The sequence below is a fragment of the Porites lutea genome, chromosome 1 (assembly GCF_958299795.1).
Source record: "Porites lutea chromosome 1, jaPorLute2.1, whole genome shotgun sequence".
Taxonomy (NCBI): domain Eukaryota; kingdom Metazoa; phylum Cnidaria; class Anthozoa; order Scleractinia; family Poritidae; genus Porites; species Porites lutea.
In genome coordinates, this window is record NC_133201.1 from 50,315,576 (window position 1) to 50,328,362 (window position 12,787).

Genomic DNA, 12,787 nt, shown 5'->3' on the forward strand with positions numbered 1-12,787 from the left:
AAAAGGAAACAGCAATTTTCCTACATGTACAGAGACTACAAGAAAATGATATGAAAATGGTAGCACTTTTTTTGATCTTCAGCTCTAACAGTGACGAGCGTAAACTAAAAGAATTTGAAAATTAAAAAAAAAAAAACGAATGAAAGAAAGAGAAAAGAAAAACGAGCTGCTTAAGATGATGGATCAGAATGTTATGACAACGCATGTTGGAACCACCTTGCACTGCTTAATCTACACTACAAGGAGTAAGAGCTTAAAAGTATTTTCGCGTTTTAATGCAAAAATTGGATATCACACCCAAACAATAGTTAGAAGCACCTTTTCAAGCATGATAAACAGCACCACAGTAGGCAATAACTGCATAGTAACTTCCATTTGAATAGTCAGAAATCGCTTAAAACATAAAGCTGCCTTATGAGAGAGTGTGGAAAAATCATAAACTGGAGGAATAGATCTGGCTGAATAAACAGCTCTGGCAATTCTGTACTAACCGGGTCGATACTCTTCTCGAGCAGTGTTGATCTTTAATTCCGTTTCTGCGGCAACCAATAGCTTTTCACTGACTTCCTCTGATGTTGTCTTGGTGACGCTGAGAACCTGGATCAACGACTCATCTTCGACAAGAGAGCCCTGGGTACTAGTCAGTCTGTACAGCAAGTTGTCTTCCAAGTCTTTCATTTTTCGTTTGTTTGCAGTCACTTCTTCCATCAACTTGGTGCGCTCAGCCTCTAATTCCTAAACAACGAAAACTAGCTTAACTAAACTGCTGCACTGAATTTGAAGTTGATAATCTGAAATCAGAGTATATTTTAAGGTTCAAGATGTACGCTTCTGGTGCACTAATATGTTTAATTCATTAGGGCTGAGATTTCTTTTTTTTTTCTGCGAAAACCACGCTCCCCTACAACGCCTACAACTAGGCGCGACGCACATTTCATACGATAACATTTCATCCGTACAAAATGTCACTGGCCAACAATCTATGCTTGATCTCAAAATAATGCCCGCTGTGAAACAGCATTCATTCAAAAAATGTAAACAAAAATATTTACATGCTAAATACAGCTTTCTATTTTTTTATATTAGGAATCCTGGTCGCTTATCGACCGTCGATTTATCTTACTACTTGTCAATCAGAGACGCAAAATTGTAGAGTAATTACTAGTCACATGACTTTTAACATTGCAAGTTTCTGCATTAATCCCTGCATATTCGACTCAAAAACAGACATGTTACCTGCTTCTCTGTTAAGATTACTCTTCCCAGTAGCTGATCTTCCAGGCCGCTCATTGTTACGGTGAAGTCGATTATAGAAGTCTTGGCACTTACTTCAGGAGTGTAGGAAGGGTTACCAAGCTTAGTTGTAACGTACAACCGGAAGCCATCCATAACGTCAACTTCCTTGTCACCCACTTTGACCTAACAGATAAACAGTAAATAGTGACTGCAACAAAAATTAAACGGGTTTTGCATTAATTTTATTATTTCGAGATTGCTTTGGTAATTTGTTGATCAAGAGGCTTTGGCAGAGTTCATACAAAAAATTGCAGTCATTAAAGACTTTTCAAGGACCACCTTCCAAGAATCTGAATCACAGATTTGTACATAAATGCACATTGCCAGTCCAAGCTAACGGGTTTTGAACTGTTTGCTCCACAAGCTTCTTTACATTGTTCAGTTCACTTGTCTTAAATGTACAACACGCTTTATGTTAATCACCTATAACTTCTCTGGGCTATGATTTATAATCTGTCTTCGAGAACCCAAAAGAATTAAAAAAAAATTAAAGGACTTTTCAAGGAGTAGCAAAGAAATTTAAGGACTTTTCAAGAACTCCACCTAAAATTCAAGGACTTTTCAAGACTGTGCGAGGGTACCACCCGTGTGGCACCAAGAGCTGACGACCTTCTGCCCTCATGAAGATGGCTAGTGACGCCAGTAGAAAGACGTCGGTGATATAGGCCTTATTCACGATACCCACCATCTTTGCATGCGCTTTAGGATCGGTGGGATAAAGATAAAAAGAAGTTCTTCATTTTCTTTTGTCTAGAATAAACAAACTCGACGACGATTTCTTGCATTGACATTTTTCCATTTTTGCCCCCTGAGAAACCACGTGGCATTGCTTCTACCCCATTAGTCCTTAAGCGCGTGAAAAGATGGCGGGTATCGTGAATAATAAGGTCTGCATAATGGACAACAAATTCCCAAATTTTAACTCAGGTTCTTTATCTGAATAAGATTCCCATGCCCGGATTTTTTAGTACTCCGGCCCACTTATGGAACCAGTGTCGTGTACCTTTTCGCGTGCGTCCGCGTGCGGAGTTCATGCGCTCTGAGCGAGTTGACTTGTTCATGTAAGCTCTTCACGTTGGGTTGAAATAATTTTATAATAATGTTTGGAAAAGCGAAGAACTCAAAAGTTGATGTTCGTGTATCTGTTTTCTTTATTGTGATGTTTCAACTCTGTTATTGTACTTTTTTTACTTTGAGACTTTTCCTTCCCGCATCGATTGGCTAGGCTATTTTGCGGGTAAGGATCAATGGTTATTTGTATCCTAAGTGTTTAATAAACTTGAAACTTAATGACTTAAAACTTTCTTCGAATACTGCTCGATTAGTTTAATTGGTTGGCCAGAATGACCACTTTCGTTTGTGGTTTACAGTGCAGAAAAATCATGCGATCTTTATCTGGCCCCGGTTGTTCAAAAGATGGATAGCGCTATTCATCGGATAAATCACTATCGAGTGGATAAGTATTAGGGAAACCAATTGCGCTATCCAGTGGATAGAGATTTATCCGATGGATAGCGTTATCCACCTTTTCAACAACTGGGGCCTGGAAGACAACTGTCTTGCTTCAGAAGCAACGCTGTCGCGAGTGAAGGCATATCTTACCTTGAACGTCTTTCCAGACTTGATAAAGTTCTTCTCCAACACGTTGTCAAGCGCCGGGTCCAGTTCTTCGCCGACATCTTCTATGATCAGCGGCCTTCCTAAGGAGAGCGAATCTTCCAAATGTGTTCGGAAATACTTGTGGTTCAAAGCTGTGATCTAAAATGGAACACAATCAACGTTTTGATCAATGCAAAAAAGGTCTGGACAACACAATAATTTACATAAAACTTTTAATACATTTGTCAAGAAGCATGGTTTCGCGGCGGCAAAACTAAATAAGGAGATAAAAATGGGATTATTGGCCTTAAGATATATCTGAAAGCAAAAAAAATATCAGTAAAAACGCTGGTTATTCAAGCCACTGAACTATCGCCACTTTTAATTCTCCACAAAATAGGCGATTTTCAAGTTACCTGTTCTACAATTTTGCAAGCCCTTTTTTAACAGTACAATATGAAGATGAGATAAGTAACTTAAGCTGTGTTGATCTATACTATCGGCAGTTTGGTTAACTGACATTCAAATCAGTGAAACCATGATAGGCGCTTTATATTTGAAACAACAAAATCAATTGAAGAGTCCTACCTGTAGCTCGTTAGGTCCTTCTTTCTTTCGAATCCAGGCTTTTCCTTGGCCCTGCGCAAAACCAAAAATGACTAATTTAGCAATAAGTTACCATGTGCTCTTTTTATCCTTTTCTGTTTTTCAGAACTTTTGAAGGGTCACATCTCTCTGTTACTGTCCGGGGGCCAAAGGTCCCTGTTTAAAAAGATGTAACGTCTTACCATGCATGCAGATTTCTTAGGCTACTAAGAGACGTTGGTATAAGGAGGTTAAAACTAAGACCTGCAACAGTATTTATTCAACTAGAAAGAGTGCTAAACGTTGAGAGCGAAGACATTGCAACAAATCCACTTTAGATTTTGAGAAATCTTATCGTGTTTTGAAAACCGTCCGCACAAATTCATCTTCATTAATTTGACCAGCAAAGTGTGACCTTGAGAAGTTAAGGCCTGGGCCAAACGTGGAACTTTTCACCAGACGGATTAAACTATAATTTGAGTCGACCTAAATTAAGTTCAGTTCGTCTGTTGGGTCAGACGTCGAACTTACGACGCGTCGAACCAATCAACTGAATCAGACCAAAAAAAAAAATTTTCTCCTGAAGGAGGCTAAATATACATTATCATACAAATTTTTAATTTATTAGTTTAGTTCGTCGCATGTGAAGATCGACGTTTGTCCCGGAGACTATTTCCAGGCGTTCTATCCATCTGCTGGACGATCCAAACTCATTCAGACGAACTTAACTGAGCCAGACGTCGAACTTTTCATCACCTTGACTCACTAAGTTTGGTTCGTCTCATGAAAAGTTCGACGTTTGGCCTAGGCCTAAGAGTTGATTTCCACTGTTGCGTAATTTTTACGTGCGTACCGCGAAAGTGGAAATCCACCTTAAGTCACTGAAAGAGGCAAATATCCCGTGGTTCAGTTGACATATATCATACCTGAGGATCAATAAGAAGAGGATAACGTGAAGCCTTGGTGACGATAATACCGTTCTGAACTGACAACTCATCACTTGGAAGGCCCTGCAGAGCCCACTCGCCGATTGTTGCAGCATCTGTTAGCATGTTCACCAAGTTCAAATCCTTAAAAGAAAAAAAATATATAAGGTAACATTCCAGTTGAGTGTACACAAAACCAACCCTTAGATCACACCTTCTTCAAAAGAAAATACAATAGTTCCGCCGGTCCTCAAAGGCAACACGAGCGTGTCCGCATTTTAATGCATCTCTTTCACGTAACACAAACTTACGAATCCCGAGGCAGCGAAGGTTAGGACTGAACATTCAAAAATAATTGCGGGAACGGCTGGTGCACGACTAGAGAAAAAAAAGATAGGTCAACATTATTTTATTATTACCTCCGAGAAAGGAATCTTCACTTTTCTCATTTCTTTTTTCCAGTTATCCAGCAGTAGATTCCTAAACGATTGGTTGAATGGGCCAGAGTAGGATAAGAAGCCTGTGGCCAACAGCACATCACCGACCAACCTGAAAGACAAATGGTATGAAAGTTATCCCGCAAGCGTAACTGATCATTTTTTTTTGTGGTACGCTCCACAACAGAAGTCTTTTGAAACAGTGCTAGAACAGCTCCCGGCGCCCAATTACGACTAGAAAACGAGGTAAAAAGGTTCGTGTTGCAGTGTTCGAATATAAAATCAACTATAAGGATCCAAAAGCATATGCGTACACAGAAAAAGACTGCTTCTCTTGTATGCCTCGTGTCTCAACTTAACGACTGTAAATACCCTACTTTTTTGTAAAAAGTCTTTGGCCGGACAGGCAAGGTGATCAGCTGATTAACTAAGCCGCAGTTGTATTGCAATTTACTGGCTCTGGTAGCCTAGTCTACTGTTACCCTGAGTGCCAGAGGTTATTTTTTCATTCCTTGCCCTAGAATAATGATTCATGATAGCTCGGAGCAAGCACGGAATATTTTGTTCGAAGCATTTTGAAAACGGACCCTGAAACCTGCGTAGGGCTTTGGTTCAAACAGGCGAAAATAATTTAATTATAATTGTCCATTTACTTGTACTTTAGTCTACCAGACGCTGTATAGGTCGTTCAGGACGATAGTCTTCTTCGCAGCCGCTCGGGCCGGAATCATGCAATGCTTCCCGGCCCCTGACTGAAAAGGAGAATATCAGGGCGAGGAATAAAACCAGAATTAACAAACGATTCAAACCTCTGAATCTGTTGATCAAACTTCTTGCTCTGCTCAGTCCACCTGGTCTTCTCACCACCCAGTCCATCGATCAGCGCCGTAGCATTCGCCATCTTTCTCCTGCACGCTTCAGCGTCATCAACCAGTGTTTGCTTGTCACGCATTGCCTGATCGTATTTTGCCTGTACCAAATCCAGCTCACGCTGTTTTTCGTCCAACTGTGCTTGCGCTTCATTAAGCTCGCTAGTTGCTTTTTGTAAACGTGCTTCTTGTATTATCAGATTGGCCTGAGGATAGAAAAAGTTTAAAAATGTTCATATATTGTAGCCTGATAAAACAACCGATGATTCGCGACGCTACCACTGGTTTCCCCGCGAAATGAGGTCTGAAAAACGACTGAAGAAATTCCACTGATGACGTGTCACTAACCAGATCTGGTTACTACTTTCGCTTGGATGAAGCAAAATTCCAACCAATCAGAAGCTCTACCCAAATCTACCTTGTGCACGTCATCAGTACGGAATTTCTGGGCTCGTTTCTCAAACGTCATTTCGCAGGGAAACCACCAGTGGCGTCGCGAATCATCGCTTGTTTTCTCACGTTACATATACTGAAGTTCTGCCTGCTAACAGTTGGCCGGCCCACTTCTAACGGTGTAACCTGTGGCAGCCTTTTGATGTCTACGTGCATGGAAGGGACAAAAGAAACTCGAATTTTTTAGAGTTTCTAAGGCTTGGTTACCAATGGTTGCATCGACCCTTAAAAAAGGCAACAAAAGTTTACGAAAGGGAAATGGGCGTTATCGGCCCCTATTTAAAACAAATACCACTAAAGAATGCTTTAGCTTCCTACATGTCTTCTGGGAAATAGCAATTGGTGTGTGAACTAAGTTCGTCTCCTGGTCTATAGCTTCTGCAGCTTGACCATAAATCAAAACGGCAAAACACTGTACCTTGAGAGGAAGAACTTCTTTGTTAACACCATAGAAGAATGCCATAGCTCTGGTCCAAGATGCCAGACCAGCCACGTCACCACAAACCTTCTTGGCGTTCTCCATAGTATAGTCCTCCATTTCTAAATATGGCATTAGCAGCTCAACCGTTTCCTCATTGATGGAATCCTAGTACACAAACGGGATAAACGTCATTTTATTAAATAATTAAGACAACAAGCTCCAACCGAGGTTTCCCCTCGAAGGGAAGTTTTGTAAACAACATTCGGGACAAACGGGCAACAGAACTGAAAAATTTTGAAGAGACTACTGTGTGAATACATAGGATCATACCTGTGAACTACGGTTTAAAAATAAAAAATATCTGATGAAAAGAACAGCAAAGACATCACTGGTACAAAGAGGGTGTCGAAATGTGATCGTGAATATAATAATATTTTTCAAACTTCCTTCACTTAGAGTTTCTACAAGACAGGCTCCGGAATGCAATATTTTTCAAACTTTTCTGCTGCATATCTTCAAGAATCATTGATTATTCGGGAAGTAATGTTTACATACTGACGAAGTGTTAATCGAGTTACCTTTGCGAAAGTGAGCAAGTTGTTCAAGAAGCCACCGCCACTCATCATTTTAAGAGACTCGCCCCATGAAGGTTTACAGCAGGGCCTCTCAGGATCGGCTGTGACGGGATCAACCTTTCTAAAGAACAGCAGCAACACACAGTCCATAATGCGCATGATCAGGTGAGGTGGCTTGGCCAGTTTTCTGACTGTAGCAATGTGCGCAGGTTTGATGGTCTGCAACGCGGCTTCTGCTTCTTCCAACGCAGGTTTAGCAGCCTCAAGCTTTTCCTCTGCAACTGCTTTGTCTTCCTATTGGTCGAAAAATAGTATGTTTAGTGTATCGTACTGGTTCTCACCATCAACCCTGAGTAATTGTATTTATTTATTCATTTACCGTAAACCCTCTATCAAGACCCCCGGGGTTCATTGGTTTCAAACACATGTAAGGGGGGCTTGATAAAGACAGGAGGGCTTATTTGAGATGGGGGCTTATTCAATTTAGTAAAGAAGATGGTATCAGCTCTCCAAAACGAACAAGAATGTAAACTGGAAAAAGCGAAAGCACAAGACGTTGGAGGTCATGCAGCTGAGGATCAAAAACAAATCCGACCTTCAAGCTGGTGAATAAACCATCCTGGATCAGTCCACAGAAACTTTTACAGTCGCAATAGACTCCTGACAGTCGCGATTGATTAACACAGTCTGTCATTTATCAGTGAATAATAATAAGAGGGGGGGGGGGGGTTAGAGAGGGGGGGGGCTTGTTTGAAAGGGAGGGCTTAAAAGAGGATTAACGGTATTTATGATTTTTTCATAAAAGTGTTAAGGTCAAGTATAGTTCGCAAGGTTGGACAAAATTTTAAAATAATTGACAGAACATAGACCAATCAGTCATTCGGGGCAGCTTAGGAGAGAGGGTGAGAACCAAGCAAATGTTTATGCGCTTTTTTCAGCTCTTCAGAGCTTGTCCCACACATTTTTTTTACTCAGAAAGGAAAATAAATATATTTTTAAATATTTTTTACTAGAAGTTTTGAGAAAGGGAGAGTTAAACTCACCGCAATTTCGTCCACAATCGCTTGCGCCTTGTCCTTGACTTTCTGCACCTGGGACTTCACCTTTTCGGCAGCTGTAGCGCTAACTGTCACCTCCTGAAGCACAACGTCAGCTTTCTTTGAGGCTACGGCAAGCTCCTTCTCTTTCACCACCAACTCTTCCGAAAGCTTCGCCACCGATTCACTAGCTTCCACGAGCTTGGCCAGACCAGTGTTCATACGCTTAGCCAGGAGACCAATGGCTTCGTGCTGCATCGTGTAAATGGTCTTGTAACCACCGATGAAAGAGAGGTACGATTTGGGTGTAACGTGGGTCTGACGTCGAAAACGCTCAAAGTACTGAACGCAGGTTTCTGCAACGTTGTCCTGGAAGGAAAAAGGGGAATTTCTTAAGTAACCAAGGTTAGTGCGTAGGCGTCTGTGCAAGAAGTCCCTAGTTCAATTCTTGATTCCCAGATGTGACCTCAAATCCCTGTTTCGACTTCTTTCTTTTCTGTGTAAATTTAAGTAAATTTCAAAACCCGTATAATGGCGGAGCACTGATGAAGAGGGGAGAGGGGCGGGGTCGGTGGGGGTGGGAATTAAAAGGGAACTAAAGCACAGTTAGCCTCGGGTTTGTCAACTAAATGATGACTTTTACGAGGTAACGACTTAAAATAAGGACTCTTTACCTTTTAACCTAAATACATTCTTTGAAAAAACTAACTCAAAACTAACTCAATACCTACCTAACAGGTTAAAAAAGAACCTGAAAAATTCAGGATTGACCGGGAATCGAATCCTGAAATTCGCGATGACCGGGCCATTAACTAAAGCTAATCAAGCCGACTGGAGAGCAAGCCATTGTGAGTTCGTGATATAGCCGATGGTCGAAATGACATGAATGAAAATATGTGAAATGAATCATATGTTAAACTTCAGATAAATATATGAAAGTGGAAATGATCCTCGCAGTTGAATTTTTTCACTTCAGGTTCTCCTAGTTCTTTTTCAACCGCTTAGGTTTTTTATTCAAATTTGGGGATCATTTTCATTTTCATATCTTTATCCGCAGTTCAAAATATGAGTCATTTCATATATTTCCATTAACAAACTAACTACGTCACTTACCTGAATAACTCCCATTGTGTTGACAACAGCGGCCTTTGTCTCTGGGGAGCAGACGATGTCAAATGAAGACAAAAAGTGAGAGGCAACTGCAATCAACGCATCTTTAGGCCAGCGGCTAAACCAGTCCATCGTACATCCACTGAACAATCCAGGAAACTTAAGGGAACGATTTCGGAACTTCTCGCCCACCTAGAAATATTAGATTAGAGTTTCAGATTACTAAGGAAGTACAGGACGGGGTTACGGAGGGTGGGGAGGGGAGGAGAAGGGAGGGCGACTGCTTTATTAAAAGTAACGCTCTAATGCTCGGTCTATTTTTGCGTGTTTAAGCTAATTCATCTCACTATATAGTTTTTTGCACACTTACTGTTTTTGGAGTGGGATAATTTTGTCTTTTCTTAGTTCAAAAGAGGAGTGAACGATTTCTTTTTAGGCCCCTTTCAAAGACACGTACATTGAAGTGAAAGCCAAGCTATAGATCTAGAGCAACGAAGCTCCCAGGAAGCTCTATTTTCATTGGCCTTTGAAAACACTCTTGCTACTGTTTTTAGGGCAAAGAACATTGCCTGAGTCATTCATCTCTTGTTTCGTTACCTAATTAAACAACTCGTTTTGAGAGCTTTGTGACGCCCTCTATAGATTACCTTACTGTGGGAAATAAAACCTTCATAAATTATTCACGTTAATTTAAAGGAGCTGTGTCACGAAATTCATCAAAATTCAAACAGTAATAATAAAAATAATAATAATAATAATAATATTAATAATAATAACAACAGCTCAGAATATTAAAAATAGGTATAGGTAACACAGCCAATACATTAGAAGGCACGGATGGAAAAACGTGAAGAAGATTAAGACGGATTACAATTACTTGTTGCGGTTGTCTCAACAAGTTTTGTTTCTTCTTGTTTTCTTTGACTCAGCTTGAAATGTTTCGCTCTCTTTCATGTTAATTTCCTTTATTTGAAATTAACTTTTCCTTCAATTCCCGTTAATTTAAGTCGCGTCAATTTCAAATACCGTAATTAACACAAGCCTTCAGTTCCTATAATAAGGTAAGTCTTACGCTACCATGGCAACAAACAATGGAGCCAGAGATCTGAATTCAATCACAGCCCACAAAGATGACTTCTGATCTCTCTTTTCTTTGCAAGAGTTTGCACTTTAGAATTTGAAACTTGTCGTAAACCACAGAAAAGGAAAGGAGGAAATGGTTGCTTACCGGTGAAAAACAAAGTACAACGTGGAGGTTGTTCTTGACGCGTGTGATGAAATACTCGTACAGATTCTCATTGGTCGGTGGTCTCCTTGGATACTCGGCCTTCATCACACTGATCAGGTCCTGGGTAATTTCATCAATCTCATCTCGCGCAAACAGATTGGAGACCTACCGAAGACAACAACAACCACTGAACAAGTACTGACAGACTGGATGACAAATATTTTTTACACTATTAGAATAAGACTGACTTCTAACGGCCACAGGGCTTTGTCTGCAAGACTGTACAAATCTATAACTAATTAAGGGATCTGTAGCTGTTATTGACTTCAACTTGTTGCTAATCGAAGTATCAGTTGCCACTTTTTTTTAGCCAATCAAAAAAGAAAGGTTTACTTTTTTGGTAAACATGGTATAGCTTGTTAGGCATGCAGGAATACAGAGATGACTCTGAAGTCTAAAATTCTTAACGGATTCAACTTCACATTCATTAATCTAATCTTGGGATGTACGCTTGACTATAAACTGTTCACTGTAGTAATTACCAATTATTCCTCGAGCCCGAATGGGCTCTGAGTAAATAGCCCATGAGGGCGAGAGCAATAATTGTGTTAGTAAAATCCAACTATTTCGTCGAAAATATGGAGACAACTGAAAACAATTTTAGCTAGCAAAACGCGATTCAGCCGCTATTGTTTTGGTTTTCAAAGCCGGCGCTTGTCGCTAAACATGTAGCCTAGTAGTAGCTCAATCAATCAATCGCAGCATTGATAATAGACCGCTAGTAGGATTTTACTAATTGCAGACAGTGATACCGCACCTCTCCTGAAGCTATGACATTGTTCATGTACTCCAAAAATCCCTCATCCTTGATTTCATTATCTGTGAAAATAAATGTGATTCCCTTTCCTCGGTGTCCAGCAGTCCTGTACAGTACTTTTAGATCCTCCATCAAGTTAGAGACATTGTACGACCTGTGCAAGAAAACATTAACAACATGAATAAAGAATGAAGACGGTCTTTCACAAGAAGATTTGTTCACTTGAATTTGTTCTGGCGACAAGGGAGTGGACTAATTAATCGACTTGAAATACTTAGTAAATGCGCATATAAAAACAAGGCATTTACAAGGGCGAAGGAGCGGCTCATTACACTGAGGGAGTAAAAGACAACAAGGCACTCACAAAAACGAACCGTGGTTACAGTGTAAGCCTAGTGTGGTAAGGTGCATATGTTATGCCAGCTGAGCTCTACGCATTCTTCTGGAATCCACCACACAGAACACCAAAACGTACCTTTTACAAAGATATTTTTAATACCTCAGAGCACAGATGAATCCTTTGGCATATTATGGTCAAACCCCTAAGTCTTACTCAGCCGGATGAAAAGCAGATAGTTCTGAGCATTTTTCCAACACAGTAAAAGTAATGTTGATCGAAAATGATCCAACCGCAAGGTAAATTAAATAATAATTATTGAATAACCAAAATGGTATAGATACTGTAGATTCACCTTGGCTATGTTATCGTTTATATGCATCCAGAGAGTAAATTTTTTAAATATACCTTGAGAGAGTAATCTGAAAAATGTCGTATCCGGCGATGAACGAAGCCAGTCTTGTCAAACTCTGCTTTCCGGAGCCTCCTACACCTACCAACAGGGCGTTGCCTCGAGGGGTGCGAATAATACGCGAAATCTTGACAAGATGTACCATAGCATCCTAAAGGCAAAATTCACTGTAAACAATCACGGATAAGAAATGGGGAAGAGAGAACAAACATCAGCCTACATTCATCTTTGTGCCAACTTCAACTAACTTGCTTAGCCTCCTTTCGTACCTACTTACAGTCGAGGATTCCTTCTTTTGATGGAAGGTATAATAAGGTATCAAAAAATTCAGGTCCCTCTACGTTTACTGACACACCTTGCAATACTGAGTTAGGAAAATACTTTGGGAAGTGTTTTATTGAAAGCGGCCGAATCCCCTCATCTCCGTACTAAAAGTCTGCGAAAACAACCCTATCTTCACAGGGGCACTAACTCAAAAAATTTCGGTCGATTCTTTCTCATCCATATCTGCGAACAAGGATCAAAACTATTTTCTGGCGAAAAGGCAAATTGACGATCACCATGAAGGCGATTATAAGCGCAAGTACGCGAATGAAAACTTATCCGTAGGTGAATCCGTTTTAAGCGCATTGCACATGGCCAAAAAAACAGCCAGTTATCCTCTATAGTCAACTCTGCAGTCATA

General features: G+C 40.3%; 1 protein-coding gene across 1 annotated transcript in view; it reads right to left on the minus strand.

The window, feature by feature from the left end:
- Positions 1 to 12,787, minus strand: part of LOC140953798 (dynein axonemal heavy chain 5-like) — an 87,507-nt gene that overhangs the window by 12,540 nt on the left and 62,180 nt on the right. The window contains exons 69-82 of the mRNA XM_073403184.1: positions 12,099 to 12,253; positions 11,354 to 11,507; positions 10,537 to 10,701; positions 9,312 to 9,500; positions 8,205 to 8,567; positions 7,165 to 7,455; positions 6,584 to 6,751; positions 5,653 to 5,918; positions 4,826 to 4,955; positions 4,407 to 4,550; positions 3,484 to 3,534; positions 2,899 to 3,054; positions 1,237 to 1,419; positions 492 to 735 (exon numbers count right to left, since the gene is read on the minus strand). Of these exons, the coding sequence (XP_073259285.1) occupies positions 492 to 735; positions 1,237 to 1,419; positions 2,899 to 3,054; positions 3,484 to 3,534; positions 4,407 to 4,550; positions 4,826 to 4,955; positions 5,653 to 5,918; positions 6,584 to 6,751; positions 7,165 to 7,455; positions 8,205 to 8,567; positions 9,312 to 9,500; positions 10,537 to 10,701; positions 11,354 to 11,507; positions 12,099 to 12,253 (2,659 nt within the window). The remainder of the gene's footprint in view (positions 1 to 491; positions 736 to 1,236; positions 1,420 to 2,898; positions 3,055 to 3,483; positions 3,535 to 4,406; positions 4,551 to 4,825; positions 4,956 to 5,652; positions 5,919 to 6,583; positions 6,752 to 7,164; positions 7,456 to 8,204; positions 8,568 to 9,311; positions 9,501 to 10,536; positions 10,702 to 11,353; positions 11,508 to 12,098; positions 12,254 to 12,787) is intronic.